At 42.1% G+C, this 18,236-nt stretch overlaps 1 protein-coding gene across 20 annotated transcripts in view; it reads right to left on the minus strand.

The window, feature by feature from the left end:
• Positions 1 to 18,236, minus strand: part of ERC2 (ELKS/RAB6-interacting/CAST family member 2) — a 1,931,514-nt gene that overhangs the window by 436,761 nt on the left and 1,476,517 nt on the right. For all 20 annotated transcript variants that reach the window (XM_068253678.1, XM_068253677.1, XM_068253691.1 and 17 more), the window contains one exon: positions 12,301 to 12,432. In XM_068253678.1, the coding sequence (XP_068109779.1) occupies positions 12,301 to 12,432 (132 nt within the window). The remainder of the gene's footprint in view (positions 1 to 12,300; positions 12,433 to 18,236) is intronic.

The following is an 18,236-nucleotide window of genomic DNA, read 5'->3' on the forward strand; positions in this document are numbered from 1 at the left end:
TACAGTATATAGTGTCTGGATAGTGTAATGGTTAAGGACTCTTTTTGCTTTCTGTTGCTTTCTGTTGGTGTACCACAAGCTTTGATTCATTGAACACTTCTCTTTGGCTCATGGCCTGGTCCAATGTAATATGTTTAATATGATCATTTAGTTTTCAGTACCTCTACACTGATGAAATCCAAATCTGTCTCCTTTATCTTGATTCCCATACTGTCTGCTCCGGCTTCTGTATGTATAGTACATCATACAATGTTTTCTTTCAAGATCTTTTGAAGTGTACCCGAGAGGGAACACCATTTAAACCCCCCCCCCCCCCCCCGCACACTCATTCCAGCCTCTGAGACGTGCCTTGCAGGTCTGGTGCAAGCTCACTCCCAAGGCTGCACGAGGAGGAGTGTACAAGAGGACCAACTAAGCATGCCCAGATCTCAGGTCCTCTTGTCAATACTTCTGGGGTTTGTGGCCAATTTGCATATTTTCAAAGTCTAGAAGTAAATGAAACAGGCAGCAGAGAATGGCAGAAAGCCACACATTGTGATCTGGAGGGTGAGCAGGTTCAGGTACTATTTTTTTTTCTACTGTCTTGTTCCATCGCTGTTTCACTTTCAATTCAAACCATTTTCTTGATTGATTGTCTTGTTTGAAAAAAATGAGCCAAGCCATCAAACATGTATCATTTTTTTAATCTGAAAATTGATCAGAATTTTCCACCTTGAGCAAAAGATCAAATGCTTGAAACATTCTGGAAATGTGATCCTTTTTCTCATATGAAAAAAAAATTGACATTGAAACAGAAAAATTTAAGCAGCGTCTCTGCAATCCCTTCCTCACTAATTTTCAGGAACTTTCAAATATGCAACGTTTGCTGCTCACATGAAACCATCCTATGCTCTAGATTGGTCAACTCCTCTCACTCTCATGCTTACCCAGGATGTCTAATGAGTTTCAACCCTCCTTCATAACTCTCTTTCACATCTTGCCTGACCCCCCCCCCCCCTGCCCCACCCCTCCATAGCAACAGAATGTGTTACAAGGCTGTAGCCTCACAATGCATCACTCAGCCCCCCAAAATCTTGGTCAAGAGATGACGTCTGTGAGTGACTTTCTCCATACATATTACACACCTTTACACTGGCAGCTTTTATATATTTAATGATAATACATTTTCTTTGTGTATGTTTAATTAACTAAGATAAATAAAGCCTGATAAATCTGTCATTTTTACTTCTTTGACACCGGCAAAAATGGGAGTAATGTTTTTATACAAAATAATGTACTCGTAATTTAGTAACACTGAAGTGTCCCTATTAATGTGTGTAAAGAGTAATTTTGTCTGTACCCTACTTTAATTCTCCCGCAGTACTGACATCTACCGTATTCCACAGTTTCAGCACTTTTATGCTAAATTTGGCCACATTAATCTTTCCACACCATACGTTTGCTGATACAGGTCAACTGAAGACGTAGATGACATTATTAAAAATGACAGATATATTCTTCTGTTTGCTAGGAAGCCATTACGGACTTGTTAATAACACATTTTATTGTTGTGTGGTTTTGTTGTGTATAAATGCAGAAAGGGAACATTTTCAGAGGTGAGTCTGTGAATTAATGTGATCGTGGTCACATTACACATGAGAGCAAACCAAGCAGGAAAACAGTAAAACGCTCTGAGCGCCTCTGAATGGCATCGGAGTGCGCCATTTAAAAATAAACTTTGAGGAGCGCATAAAGGAAACGGAATGTGTTCAGACCCTGCCAAACCCACCAAATTCTATTAATATGATACTGCTCACCAAGAGTTGTAATCACAAAGTGTGTAAGTGACAATTCTCCTTATAAAGAGGTGTTAGAAGCCAGAAAGTGACAAGTTGACATGAGCAGAAAAGCTAGGCTTGTATAGGTGATTCAACGTGACATTTTAAGATCTGTCATTTTAATAGTAAAAATATTTCAAGTGGCACAGTGTGAGATATTTCTGGGCGAGGCCTTCTCAGGTCAACCCTGACACCATATTTCTGCTGTTTTCACATTACTTTTTTTTTTGTACATATATACAAGTATAAATTCTACAGAGACCTGCTGCATAATACACCCATCTTTTGTGGTCTCTTTTATTAATGTCAGATTTTAGCAAGTTCTTTGGTACTTGAAAATTACTTGTGGTCCTGGCCACCAATAATTTGTAAAAACAAAACAAAACTGTGAAACTGAAAACTGAGGGCCGGTCAGTTACGCCTGTGTGTGCTATTTGGTATTTTCAATGTAAAAAATCAGAGCCTCCAAGGACCAGTAGAACAAAAATGGTAATGTTATAAGACTCCTCTAGTAATTTAGGAGCCTATCTGTCCACAGGAATTCTAAAAAGGATCCCTTTTCACCTGGCCTTGTTCATCTGGCAAGATTCTTTAAGACATTACATCTTTGCACACAACTGCAGACTAGACTTTCTCATTTACAGCAGCGCTCACGGACAAGCATGTGACCATGTTAATCAGCATGTGCATTTGTACCATTAATGGTATCATTTCTAGCTAACAATATTAATCTGATCAAAAATAAGATCATTCACTAACTCCTCCCATCTCTCCACCAGGGCGGCTTTCCTCCGTGAATCCCTCCACTGGCTTCCTATCCAGTCCAGAATCAGATTCAAGATATTGTGTCTGACCTACAAATCTGTTCACAAAACCTGTCCAACCTACATTTCTGATCACACTCAGAGGTACACACCTAGCCGCTCACTCTGTTCCTCCAATGAACTTTGCCTGACTGCCCCCCCACATCACACAGTCCCATGCATGCCTCCAGGACTTCTCAAGAGCTGCTCCAACACTGTGCTGTGTGATCTGGTTTTCTTGTATTCCTGTATTGTCATATTGCTGTATGTCACCCCAAATATTGTCTGTAACATAAATTAATGTTCAGTGCTGCGTAATATGATGGCACTTTATAAATACAATAAATAATAAATAATTATATCCGCTTCTGTCCGTATTTTATCAGCACAACAATGTTACAGATTGATACATGTCGCTGAAAACCGGACAGAAGTGGATAGAAGCACACAGATGGAAACGAGGCCTTACAGCTGTCAGATACCAGGTTATACTCTTTATATTGTGAATTTATTGCTACGACTACATGAATGACTAAACAACAGGTGGCAAAATGTAAAAAAAAAAAATCTGTATATTTTGTTTATTTTGTAAGTAGTACAGAGTTTGCATATTCATTTATTTTTGTTTCTCTCTTTCCTTTATTTTTCTGTTTTTGGCCTCATTACATGTTATTTTAAATGCTAAATTGGTTACTGTGTTATTCCACCATGTTATAAGCCTTACTCTAATACGTTTCTAATGTTACATGAAGGAAATTTCATGTTTAAAAAGTTATTTGCTAGTGTAAGGAAATCGTAATATGATGGGCCTAATTTGTTAAAGCGGAATATAACCCTGCATTTCAACTTTGCTCTAAAACATTATTTACAGTATATTATATGCAACCAGCATTTTTTTTTTACTAGACCAGCATTGGAAGGGTTACACAGGGCTTTAAAGTTCCTGCAGATTTCTGCAGACGCATCCGAAGCTCAGATAGTTACATTTTGTTTACATAAATGTATCTAAGTGTTGAATGTGACTCATCTTTCTGATTGAGCTGGAGGACAGCCAAAGTGTGTAACATTCAACACTAGTGCTACGTACACACATGCGACAACGATCGTTCGCTGAGAACGACGAACGAATTTTTAATTGATGAAAGAACGACCTAAGTAAAGATAGTTTTAAAAGGTGTGTAACGATCTGATCGTTAGAACGAACGTTACATCACGTAAAGCAACTATTGCGCCTGCGCATAAAAATGAGAAGTTTCACAGAGAAATAGTGAAATGCGCATGTCAAGCCTAGTACGAACGACCGTTTCCAACGATGTACTACTTTTGCAAACGATCGTCGTTGGTTAAAATCCGCTGAGACAGAACTTTCTTTTGTAACGATTTGGCTCGTTTGTCGTTTGCCTTAATAGTCGGTGGTTCGTTTTTTGTAACGATCGTCGTTGGTAAAGATCGGGGAACGATCGTTACAAACGACTATAGTCGCATGTGTGTACGCACCTTTAGATACATTTATGTAAACAAAATGTATCATAAAAATAAAATGAGAAGTAAAAATGAGAAGTTTCACAGAGAAATAGTGAAATGCGCATGTCAAGCCTAGTACGAACGACCGTTTCCAACGATGTACTACTTTTGCAAACGATCGTCGTTGGTTAAAATCCGCTGAGACAGAACTTTCTTTTGTAACGATTTGGCTCGTTTGTCGTTTGCCTTAATAGTCGGTGGTTAGTTTTTTGTAACGATCGTCGTTGGTAAAGATCGGGGAACGATCGTTACAAACGACTATAGTCGCATGTGTGTACGCACCTTTAGATACATTTATGTAAACAAAATGTAACTATCTGAGCTTCGGATGCGTCTGCAGAAATCTCCAGGAACTTTAAAGCCCTGTGTAACCCTTCCAATGCTGGTCTAGTAAAAAAAAAAAATGCTGGTTGCATATAATATACTGTAAATAATGTTTTAGAGCAAAGTTGAAATGCAGGGTTATATTCCGCTTTAAGCTAAAGTATAACAAACTGCAGTCCTCCACCTTTGTTTGCCACAGAATCCGTGATTGCCAACTGGATTGCCATCACATGCTATCTGGATGATGTTGAGGGGGGCAGCTCGTCTGTTGCTGGACACTACTGTCTGCAGGTAGCCCATGTTATCAAGTAAAGCCACTAAACAAAATGATGATTAAATTAACTAAAAGAAAAAAAGTAGCTTATCCAACAATAACGCCCTATTCAACATGCAGACTAGGTAGTTTCACTCATTATTATTATTTATGTAGTGCCAACATCTTCCATAGCGCTGTACAACATACAAAAACATACAACCATGAGGAGCATTGAAAACATGAGCAGTTCAACATATTATACAATCAGCACAACCAGTGACACAAGTATAGATACATACAATTGATGTGTAATGTGAAATACATCACCAATACTGACAGATGTTCTTTGATATAATGCACAAAAACAAGAAACACGAGGGAGAGGTCCCTGCTCTTGCAAGCTTACAGTCTAGAAGGCAAAGGAGTTAAGACATGAGGCAGTGAGCTTTTAATTGTAGCTATAGAAAATCATAAGCTTGTTTGAACAGGTGTGTCTTGTGGGTATGTTTGAACATTTTTAAGCTTGGAGAATAACGGAGAGACTGTAGGAGAGAGTTCCACAGTAGAGGTGACACTCGTGAGAAGTCCTGAATGTGAGAGTGAGAGAAGGTGACCAAGCTGGACTACAAGAGGGTCTCTGAACCTGAGCAATACTAACTCACATGACCTTTAACTTAGGAGATATTTAGTTGGAATCAATACCAACTGACATGGCCTTTAACTTTTGTAAATATTTAGTTGGAATCAACCTTACTTGCAGCCCAGTAATAATATCCCTCCCTTCTGCATCCTCTGGTTTAATCAATAGAGACACAAACAGGTGTTTCCATACTCTGCCACCAGCCATGGTGGATTCACACATTGCACTGTGCTCCACATATTGGGGTGCCTCAAGCTTCTTCTCCTGCTGCAGGATTCATTTTGCTTCTCATCCCCTTTGCATCTTATACAATAGTATATGGTAGTCAGCTAAGAGCTGAGCAGCCATGTCTATACATATAGTCACTAGCAAAAAGTCACCTGAAGGAACCACAGAGCATTATGTCACATGAAAGCTGTAGACAGCGGGTACATAGCTTTATTTTTTTTATAAAATAATAAAACAATGAAGTTCGAAAAAATAATGGAAATATACACACACACACATCTGACATAAAGAAGGGTCTCTCCTTGTTTCAACAGGAATGGTGTTCTACTTTAAAATCCTGATAACACCTGAAAAACAGCTGGTTGGACTTGTCGATGGACAAATGTCTTTTTTCAACCGAACTATGTTACAGCTAGAAGCAGAGGAGGTTTATGCTTTGACTGAGCTGCTATACTACTCCTATACTACCTGCCTCTGACCACACCATAGCTGGTCTGCTATTTCACAGTGAAGCCATAGGGGTTAATACTGAAGGTACTGAGTGAACAAATGGCTGAGGACTGATAAGGAAGCAAAGACTGCTGTGCTCCATGTGCATGCATAAAGAATGGCATTTTATATAATCAAACCTTTTTTGTCTGTAAGTCTAACAGTTGTAGAACATCTGAACATATGTTTCTAGCAAGTCCAAACTTCCCGCATACTTCAAGATTAGTAACAGAGCGCCTATGAAAGACTTTGATGATCAATTGCTGCTGGACGGCAAGTGGATGATCTGAAATGTATTTCTAACATCTGCCATTGAGGTGCTCAGAAGATATACTTGAAGAAAGAATACAGTGGCTATAGCTATATGTTCATTGCCTTGTCAATGTCTTTCAATGGATTCCCGTGATCCAAGCACTGCAACACCCAGCCTTATTGAATTCACCTTCCTAACATACAATGCTTACTATTTTGTGAGGAACCAACAGCTAGGATATCTGTTCTCACAGTTGTGACCTACACAACAGCTATTTCTTTTTGACAGTTAAATCAATGTTAATTTTATTGATTTTTAAAGCAGAGATTACAATATACAAATGTATAAATAAAAAAAATTGAAAGGGAAATATTTCCTTTTATTTATCAAGTACATTCCTCAGAACCTTAAAAAGTACACATACCTATCAATGAACTGGGTGTCAGCAGAGAGAATGTACAACACTATCACAATCCTTTCCTTTGTGGCTGTGACACCATTAGCAAGCTATCAGCAGCAGCATACAGAAGCAGCAAGAAATCACAACCAGAAGACATACCCAGCTTATGCTGCGCCTGCACAGTGCTCCATTGAAATGAATAGAAAAACAGTGTATGCAAATGCATGTTTCCCTACACATCACTAGCCATCCCACTGCCCAGATAGTAGCCCATCTGCACTTTTATTGGATACGAATAAATGTGCAGTATAACTTTATTTTTGGCAAAATGTGCAGTATGTCAAAAGTAGGACTTTTAAAAATGGTCTTTATTAACACTGTGTCAACCCCTTATAAATATAATTCACCAGGGAATTCAGAGAACATAAGTGTCAGGCTCTGCCCCTAAGCAATACTAACCCACATATTCCAATAAATTATTCTTCTATATACTTTTATCTTCTGCCATAATTTTCTCCTGTAATTTTCCTTTTTTTTATTTTTTTTTAACTTTTTTTTGTAGTTCTTCTGTCTTCTGTTTTTGTTGTCACAAATGTGCTAGTCAATCAGTACTCTCACTCACAGCCTCACCCTGCATACTGATTTTCTAAAGTTCGGGACTATGACCTATGTTCCAGCAAGCTGAGAGCAGGGTCACAGACGGCCATTGCACACATACAATCAAATAATTTGCCACCACATGTCTAAAGTTACTAGGGCCAAGCCACCCACCATCTGTCCTCACCACATCCTGCCATTAAAATGACCAGCAGCCTATGGTGTGGTTGATTTTAAAGGATACCTGACCTGAGGCTAAGCTGCCTAAGCTAAGCACAGAGGTATGTTCATGCTGGATCCACATACCGCTGTGCATTATCCATTCCTCTCCTTGTTCCCCGCAGCCCTTGTTATCAATCTTTGAAAAATTTGACTTTTGACAAAGGATATATGTTCCCTCCTATCACCCTGATCAATTCTGAATTATTTCACTGCCCAATTATTACGTTGTGAAATTCGAGCTCATCACTACTAATACATTGCATCCTGAGGAAGCAGAGTTTGCTATTTAGAAAGTGTTTTATTATGTCCTACTAATAACTATCCTTTACTTACCTCCCTGACTCTTTTCTGTTACTGTGAAAAATGCATGCCATTACTTCCCAAGGATGAGTCTCAGTTGCTGGTTATTACCAGCCTAGAACCTGTCTACAGTTTCCGTGAAAGTAGTGCCCAGTCATCTGGCCAGGAGGTAGGTGAGAGACACAGGCTCAAGCAATTTCCTTCTGTTTGTTTCTTTGCTTGCAGATATCCTCTTGGCCATTGAATAGTGCTGCCAGCCCAGTCTATCCTTATCTGTTTATGTCACTGGTACAGCCATTAGTAAACCTTCTGGGGTGTATTTACCCTATTATCTCAATAAAAAACACAGACAGCTCTAAAATCTCTTTTTGTAGTAAAATGAGGAACGTTTAGAATGTCTGTCAGATTTTTATTCACTTCTTTGTCAAAGTATACATTTCTCTTCACTTACTGATTGCAACTGGCCTCACAATAAGAGGCAAAGAACGATCCGCAGACCAGACAAGGTCGGTGAAAAAAGCTGGTTTTCTTTATTAGAAACTCGCCATGACAAAAGTGCAATAAAACCACAGGATCAACTGGCGTGTATCGGGCCTACAATCTACCGTTAGACATTAGAACTATGACTAAGGGCAGATTGTAGGCCTGATACGCATCAGTTGATCCTGTGGTTTTATTGCACTTTTGTCATGTGGAGTTGCCAATAAAGAAAACCAGCTTTTTTTCACCAACCTTGTATGGTCTGTGGATCCTTCTTTGCTTCTATTTGTGGACTGGCCTGGCTTACCTGATCCTGCACCAACTGGTATGGTTAGGGGGTTTGAGCGTTCATGAACTTTCACTTTGCTGACCTCACAATAAGTGGTCTTTCCATGGGCCAAAGACAGAACTAATAACCTGATAATAACAGAAGTATTCCCCACTCAAGCCAAAAAAGTTTGGTTTTAGTTGCACTGTGCAGCAAGAGTATTTTTAATCTGTCATTAGACAAACAGTCACATCTTTAATACATCTACATTCTTTTTTCATAGATATATTCCTTGGAGATATTTCTGATATACTGCAGAGATTCAGGCAGCAGATGGAATCACGGCTGTGGCTTGGTTTGGGAACCCCTCAAAGACATTTCTTAAAGTGGGAAATTAAGACTCAGTTTAAAGTAAATTATTAAAATTGTTTAAACGTCATCACTCTCTCCAACTTTTATTTTGATAAAGCACATTTTTGGCAAAGACCGCTTCTAATATATTAGACACAAACTGGGTCTGTTACTTTTAAAACGTCAGGCATCTTGCGTTTAATAAGCAACCAAAAAGGAATACTTTATTAATCCATGGCTGATCCCACATTTTCAGTCTAAAAAATGGGAAGGCTACTATAATTTGTTTTCATATTGTTAATATGTTTGTTTTTGTGGGACTAGGTAGAAGTACAAGCAATTCAATATAAACATTGAATACAGGGCAATTTATAATATCATGTGAAAGAGTGTCAAAGAGTGAGGCCCAGCATACAAAAATATGTACCAATAAAAAATCCTGAGGCCTTCTGAACATCATTGGTTTCTGAACATGCTAAGCAAGTCAGGGAAGCTTTATGGAAGTAAATTAACTTTTTTTGTCAAGCCTAATACCCATTAGCAGAAGTAGGTATGGATATTGATAATATAATCATCTACTGTATGTTTTATAACATAACTTAAACACCGTTCATGTAGACTCAAGCACTCTACAAGGGTACCTAATAGTGGCCTTATTTTATTTAAGTATAAAGTCATATGCTACTATATATTAGGCAACAATTAGGATCTTGTCAAATATGTTTCTGCAGTCCAAATTCCAGAAAGAAAATCTGTAGCTCACTGTTCAACCTGCAGGTGGTTCTGCACCTTTTGAGTCTGTTGGCTTGCTTATCTAGTGGACACAAGTGAATGGCTTCCGGCATGCCTGCATTTTTGGTAGGCAACATCTGTGCCTTGATTCAGGAAGGCCTTATATTCTGGTAATTCCCTACTCACTCAGTGTTGAGCTTTTATCTGCTAGTTTCCTGCCCAGCTCTGACTTCTTTTTTCCCTGTGCCTTGCTACTTTGTTTGGTTACCGCTCCAATATCATGCCACCTTGTTTGTTTCAGGTTGTCCATGACATTGAGTTTAATCTGTTCATGGTTACAATCACCTGCAGACATTCTGTAGTAATTTCTCATACTATTTGCTTTTGCCACACTTCAACCATTGCATATAACACTTTCATTGATATAGTTATTTGTATAAAAATATGAATGATCCACAGTCAAGCTAAGCAGAGCTAACTCTGCATTCCTACAATTATGGAATATCTGAACACATGCAAATTATTAGGGTTTAGGAACCAACTTGGATGTGTGAACATGAATATTAGTGAAAAGGATGTTTAGCAAGCAGCCATACAATATCTTTACTTTATTTCCATAAAGACAGAAGGTAAGTAAGGTAAGTAAGTAAAAATTGAAGATGGTGAATATGGCTGGGACAGTAGACAGTAGGAGAACCATGATGGTGAAATAGCATGTAATATAAGGGTGAAATCATCAATTAAAATGAAGCAGGATAGTGAAGGATGCAGTGGTGAACAGAAGCAGTGGACAGGTTAGAGGAAAAGGCAGCAAGAACAACCTGGGGCAGGTTCAGCAGATAAAAATTGGATCAATCAAAGTGGACCAGGTAAAAGAGTAGCCAGCAGTGATGAGTGTCAGAGTGATGCTACAACAGAGGTAGATTACTTAAACCATGCACTTTCCAACCTCAGTTATGGCCCTTTGTATGTGTGTGGTTAAGTCTTATGCTCCAAGTGCTGCTCCTGTGACTGGGTGGTGTCAGTAGTCTACACTTAGGAAACAAAAAGAAGAGGGTGCGCTCCATTGGTGCATTAACTTTGATTGAATGAATAAAAGACTCTGATAAAGTTGCACTTACAACAGTAAAGTGATGACAAGCGTTTGTATGGCCAGAAAAAAGTTTCATTTACTGCCTATCTCAACCACCACCTTATTAATTGTACCTACACCTCAAATGAGGGAGTGACCACGTAACTTGAAAAATACTTTAGCAAAAACTACTGGTCTCTCATAGGTATCAAAAATTTCAAAATTGAACTTTATTGAAGAAGAAGAATAGCTGGTGGTAGGCAGGTCCACTCAACCCGATCCGAATTTGCCTTAACGGGGAGCAAACGCTAAACCACCATGCATACTGTCACTGCAGCTGCTGCCCAGATGCGCTCACAGGCCACGGGATTTGCACCCGCCCATCTTTGCATTGTGCCCGCCCACTTTCGTGCTTCATCAGGATGTATGCATGGTGGTTTGGCGTCTGCTCCCCGTTAAGGCAAACACGGATCGGGTTGAGTAGACCTGCCTACCACTGAAGATTACCGGTGACTACTTAGTGAATCAGCCTATCGTGGAGGCCCTGTTTAGCGGTGAGGTCCGGAGACACGGGACGGCATACACGGAGGCACACGTATGGTGTGATCTTAACATGCTGGCATGTAATACTGATCTGTGCTTGCAAGCTGAAGACCAGCACATACACTCATTGTTGCATTAACCCTCTCCGCCTCTCTGAAGATATGGACTAAAATGGTACCGGTACCGGAAGGGGTTAATGAGCGTATTTGAGTGCATGGGGTGTATGCGCAATTGCGCTCTGATTTGGCCAATTTTAACTGATTTTAATTAGTTGTTTTGCCAGTACATGTGCTATTCCTTCAATAAAGTTCAATTTTGAAATTTTTGATACCTTTGAGAGACTCATTTGTTTTTGCTAAAGCATTTGTATGGCCGCCAGCGAGTCCTCTCACAGCATCTGAGCTTGGCTGTAGCACGAAGATGTGATGTCACACCGGGAGGAACAATCAGTGGGCGGGTGCTGGTCACATGATGCCCCTTTGACGTCACTACGTGTTTCGGCACTTAACCACCCCTTCTTTAGGTCTGAATATGGACTATTCTTCAGGTCTGAAAATGACGGGGTCAAGCACAGAGGGCATCACGTGACGAGCACCCACCCGCAGATCGTTCCTCCCGGCCTGACATCGCATCTTAGAGCTCCGGCCAAGCTCAGATACTGTGAGAGGACTCGCTGGCGGCCATACAAACGCTTGTCATCACTTCACTGTTGTAAGTGCAACTTTATCAGCGTCTTTTATTCATGAAAAAGTTAATGCACCATAGGAGTGCACCCTCTTCTTTTTGTGATGCTACAATACAATGGTTTAAAAAGCAGTGGGGATCAGTTATACTGAAGCAGGATAAGAGACAAGGCAGTGGGAATTAGTGACAACGATGTGGGATAGAACAGGAAGTACTAAGGTTTAGTCATGTTGCAAAGAATATATGTTTTTAGCAAATAGTCCATATTGCCTAGAATTATATATAATTCTTATATAAAAGAAAGCCAAGATTCTAACCTGATCTGGAGAGGGTCTATGGCTAGAAAGCATTCTCCCAGGAGAACGGTGATGATGGTGGTGGTGGTGATGATGGTGGTGGTGGTGATCATCTTCATAGTTGTCTGCTATTAATTTCATCCGATTCTGTGTCTGGATAAATAAAAACATAATAAAGGTATAATCATTAACAGTTAATACTTATTATTATTATTTATTAGATTTATATAGCGCCAACATATTATGCAGCGCTGTACAATAAATAGGATTACAAACAATGAAAACAGGGGTGACAGAACAATACAGGTAATAGACAATAGATACAACAATACAGGTAATAGCAATAAGATACACAACACAATGCAGATAGTAGTACAATGCCAGATAATAAACTGGAGTGATAGTGGTAAAAATTACAAGTTCCAAATTCTGGGTAAAGTGCACACAGTCAAGTATGATACACAAGGGGAGAGGGCCCTACCAAAGGCTTACAAGCTAGAGGGAGGGGTTGGTTACACGAAAGGAGGGGTGCAACAAGGAGTTATTGGCAGAAAGGATTAGGGCAGTGTTGAGTTGATGTAGGCCCCCTTGAAGAAGTGAGTTTTGAGTGCTTTTTTGAAGGTGTTGAAGGAGGGAGCGAGCCTGATGGGCAGTGGGAGAGAGTTCCACAGGATGGGGGCAGCTCTAGTGAAGTCCTGCAGTCGTGCATGGGAGTGCGAGATGCATGGGGTGGTTAAGAGGAGGTTGTTGGAGGAGCGAAGTGGGCGGCTAGGTGTATATCTGCTGACCAGGTCAGAGATGTAGGTTGGGCAGGACTTGTGTATGGATTTGTAGGCCAAACATAGGATCTTGAAGCTAATTCTGAAGTGAATTGGAAGCCAATGAAGAGATTTGCGTAGGGGAGTCGTGGAGACAGAGCGGTGAGAGGAGTAGATGAGTCTGGCTGCTGCATTCATGATGGATTGTAGGGGGGCGATGCGGTTTTGAGAAAGGCCTGACAGGAGGGAGTTGCATTAGTCCAGGCGGGAGATGATGAGGGCATGGACAGGGAGTTTGGCAGTGTCTGGGGTCAGGAAAGGCCGGATCTTGGAAATGTTGCGTAAGTGGAAATAGCAGGCCCTAGCTACGGTTTGGATGTGGGAGGTGAAGGAGAGGGCTGAGTCCAGGGTGACACCCAGGCAGCGGGCTTGTGTGGTTGGATGAATGATTGTGCCATTGGCAGTGACGTAGAGGTCAGTGGGGGGTGAGGCAGCACGGGGCGGGAAGATTAGGAGTTCAGTCTTATCCAGGTTTAATTTTAGGAACCTGGCAGACATCCAGGATGAAATAGCCGAGAGGCCAGAGGAAACCTTCTCCATGGTGGTGGTGGAGAGGTCAGTGGTATGGAGGTAAATCTGGGTGTCATCTGCATATAGGTGATAGTTGAAACCCAGAGAGGAGATGAGTTTTCAGATGGAGGCGGTGTAAATGGAGAACAGCAGGGGACCAAGAACAAAGACTTGGGGGACCCCAACTGAAAGTGGGATGGAGGTTGAGGAGGAACCATTGAAGGAGGTCTTGAAGGAGCGATTTGAGTGGTAGGAGGAGAACCATGCTAGGGCAAGGTCTTGGATACCCACAGATTGCAGGGACTGGAGTAGCAGGGAGTGATCAACAGTGTCGAATGCTGATGAGAGGTCTAGGAGGAGAAGGATAGTGTATTTTCCTTCGGCCTTGGCAAGCGTAAGGTCATTGACGACCTTGGTGAGGGCAGTCTCGGTGGAGTGGGCTGGCCGAAATCCTGATTGTAGGGGGTCAAACAGGGAGTTGGAGTCAAGGTAATGGGTCATGCGTTGGTGGACTAGACGCTCCAGGAGTTTAGATGCAAAAGGGAGTAAGGAGATAGGGCGGTAGCTGGATGGAAGTGAGGGGTCTAGTGAGCGTTTTTTAGAGAAGGTGATGGTCAGAGAGGGGGAAGCGTGTGATGTCCAGGTTGGGGAGGGTGGCAGTTTTTGAGAAAATCAGGTCGAGAGTGTGGCCAGCGCGGTGGGTGGGGGAATTGGTGTGTTGGGAGAGGCCAAGGGAAGTAGTGAGGGAAAGCAGTTGAGAGGCTTCAGGGGAGTAAGGACTGGCCATGGGGATGTTGAAGTCCCCAAGTAAGATGGTGGGGAGGTCAGAGGAGAGGATGTGTGGGAGCCAGGAGGCCAGGTTGTCCAGGAATTGTTTAATGGAAGTGGAAGGGGGGTGGTAAAGGCTGTGATGACTGCCGGAAGGGGAAGGTAGAGGCGGATAACATGTGTCTCAAAGGAGGTAAAGTTTAAGGAAGGGGGTGGCGTGAGGACACGGAAGGGGCAGTTTGGGGAGAGGAGCAGACCCACCCCTCCCCCGAACCTGTTTTCTGGTCTGGGGGTGTGACTGAGGTGAAGCCCCCCATAGTAGAGGGTAGTGTTGGGCGAACAGTGTTCGCCACTGTTCGGGTTTTGCAGAACATCACCCTGTTCGGGTGATGTTCGAGTTCAGCCGAACACCTGGTGGTGTTCGACCAAACTGTTCGGGTTCGCCCGAACTGCTGAATGCCCGGCCGAACAGGGCCCTGTTTGGCCGAATACGGCCCCCCTATGGGGTCGCAGGCATAAGGGGGGAGCATGCCCTCATCGCGGGGGGGGGGGGGGGGGGTCGGAAATTCCCCCCACCCCCTCCGCTAGCGCTCCCCGTTCTGCCCGCTTCCCCATACAAAAGTTTGACGAAAGTAAAATAGTACCGGTGGTGGTGGCTGGCTGCTGCAGTGGCTGGCACTATGAAGTGACTGAGGAGGAGGAGTCGGAGTAGGACGCGTTGAGGGAGGCCGGGCAGCGGGCGGTTCAGCGGTAGTACCCTTGTGGTACTTCCGCCCTTTCTCTGACCTCACGTCCTCTACGTAATGACGCATACGCGGGTACGCGTGACGCGTACCCTCGTATGCAGAGGACGTGAGGTCAGAGAAAGGGCGGAAGTACCACAAGGGTACTACCGCTGAACCGCCCGCTGCCCGGCCTCCCTCAACGCGTCCTACTCCGACTCCTCCTCCTCAGTCACTTCATAGTGCCAGCCACTGCAGCAGCCAGCCACCACCACCGGTACTATTTTACTTTCGTCAAACTTTTGTATGGGGAAGCGGGCAGAGGGGGGAGCGCTAGCGGAGGGGGTGGGGGAATTTCCGACCCCCCCCCCCCCCCGCGATCGGGGCATGCTCCCCCCTTATGCCTGCGACCCCATAGGGCCCCCAAAAGCGGGATGTTCGGGGAGTTCGGGGTTCGGCCCGAACATGCCGAACATCGCGGCCATGTTCGGCGAACGTTCCCGAACCCGAACATCCAGGTGTTCGCCCAACACTAGTAGAGGGCCGCTGCTGCAGCAGAGTCAGAAGGGGTGAGCCATGTCTCTGAGAGGGCAAAGAGGGTGAGGGAGTTGGAGAGGAAAAGGTCATGGGTTTCAGTGAGTTTATTACGGACTGATCTAGCATTCCAGAGGCCGCAGGAGAGAGGGGTGATGTGCTTGTGAGAGGTCTGGATGGGAATGAGGGAGGAGAGGGAGGGAGTGTGGGTGTGGGAAGGGACTGTGAGGGGGGTGGAGACATGTTTAAAATGGGGTGTGCAGGGAGTCAGTGCTGGAGTGGTATTGGAGATGGAGGTCAAAATGGGAGGCTAGAGTTAGATAAGGTGACCTTAGTGAGGACCAGGTGGTGAAGGAGCAGGTGGAGGAAGAGCATATTGTAATATGTAGGTAGTGGAGGAAGGGGAGGAAAGGGCGTGCAGAGAGGTGGAGGAGTCATGGAGTTAGCACTTATTATTTAAACATTTTCTAAGCATACTGCCATCTAACTGTGCATTCACATATTAGACTGTTGCCGAGGTTTTCTCACCGATTAATAGTACAAATATAGTTGTTACATCACATTTGCCACTTTTCACAAGGTTATAAACTAAGTGTCATGCTCTGGCAGCTGGGTCCTCGATGTTATGTACATTGCAGAGACTTAATCCAGCACATCAAAACATAACTGGCCTTATAACTGAAAATTACAGTGCTGATATCTTCCCACTAAGATATAAGATAATTTAACAGGTGACTTCACATTCCAGAAGCAGCATAAAATGTAAATACATTAATTCATCTTTTGATATGTGGATAGTGTTAAAATAGTGGTTCACACAGTAGACTTTTTGTCCTGCAAGAGCTATGGAGAGGCATCTCCAACTCAATACCCGACTATAGCAGGGCAAAGGTACATACTATAAATAAGATTTAATTGCGACACAGATCAGGATACAAGCTAGCAGCAAGGCAGCTGGCAGGGTAATCTGGAAACTGGCGAGGATGTACAAAAAAATATACAAAATTACATATTTCTGCACCGAGATAGTTTGAAGACAATTTGAAACACAATCAGGAAGTTCTGTATGCAATTCTAATATTATTCACCCAGATAATACACATTCACACCTACAGAATTAACTCTTTAAGCAGGAAGTGATATCAGTTCAAATACAAAGGATACCAGATGGGCAGGTTATTCTGGGGTAGTAATGGCCAAAGACTGGGACTAATCTCTGACAGACTATCAGCAAGCTACTTTGCCAGCTTTGCTTATGCAGACAGAATTTTACATGGTTAAATGCTGATATAAAACCAAAATGTAATCTACGAATTACAGTAATGTACTGAACAAATGCATTATACTGGCAATTTGGCTTGTACCAAAGTATGTTATGTTCAAAGCTTGGACTATGGTTGAGGTCAGGTTGAAGCAATTACTCATGAAAAATATTAATGGAAATAAACGCTACGTGGAACTGAACTTCTGGTACCAGATCAATACTGTAATACCGCTCCTTCGGGCAATGTAAAGTTCATGATTGTTTGAAAGACAGCAGTGGAGCCTTGCATGAAACGTAAACTAGGGCAGCTTCAAAGTGTTAGAGGCAGAATATTTTTCTAATCCAAAGATTTTAGCTCCTGAACCATTCAGACATGGCCCATCTGGAAATCTTTCATATGGATATTAAACATCTTTGGATTGTTTTTTCTTATTAGTGAATTGGAATTAAAATTCCACAGAAATCACTGATGCAAAACAAAATGTGAGTTATCCACATAAACCTTCTCATTACATGGGTCTCTTGTTTTATCTGGCTATGTAAGACAACTTATAGAACCTTGGGGTATATTACTATAGTGTGTAGTGACAGGATAACTGAGGGTGGCTGGTGGTCTTCCAACATTTCTTTTCATTAAAATGTATCAAATGGTACGCTGTTTATTTTACAAATCTGCAGTCTATATTTCCAATATACCACTGGTCAATTGTCTTTCATATAATGTAGCTACTAGTCAAAGATGTTTCCTTGTTGATTTCTTGACAGTTACACAAACTGTATTTTCTTGATCTCTTCAGGCACAAACACTGCTACCGGTAGTCCTAAATTTATTTATGTATAACCCCATTTTCAAAAAGCTGCTACAATGTTTTATATATAAATGAAAACGTAATGTTTTTTTCTTTCTTTCTTTCTTTTCTTTTACTATGTGTCCTTCCTTTGATTACTTTTGGTAGGTACTGACCACTGTTTTCTGGGAACCCCGCAAGTCCTGCCATTTTGGAGGCAGTCTGATCCAAGTGTCTAGGCATCCTAAAATGCCCCAAGTGAAAGCTTCTCAAATCCTTATGCTTACCCATTTTCCTTCTTCCAACATCTCACCCTCATGATGCAACGTTTCCCTCAAATATCCTACTCCTTGGCTAGTGTGAATGCAATGAGGCAATCTGCATTATTTACTAATCGTTTTACCTGTGTGTGATTTTACTGTTGCGGCTTATTGGTGACCAATGGCAGAAGCAACAATGTGAGAGCTAAAATAAAATTTAGGAAAAAACTCAGTAAAGGTAAGACATACTAAAATGACCTATAAAACTAGAAAATATCCCAATAAGGTTGACA

This window comes from Hyperolius riggenbachi, chromosome 9, assembly GCF_040937935.1.
Source record: "Hyperolius riggenbachi isolate aHypRig1 chromosome 9, aHypRig1.pri, whole genome shotgun sequence".
NCBI lineage: Eukaryota > Metazoa > Chordata > Amphibia > Anura > Hyperoliidae > Hyperolius > Hyperolius riggenbachi.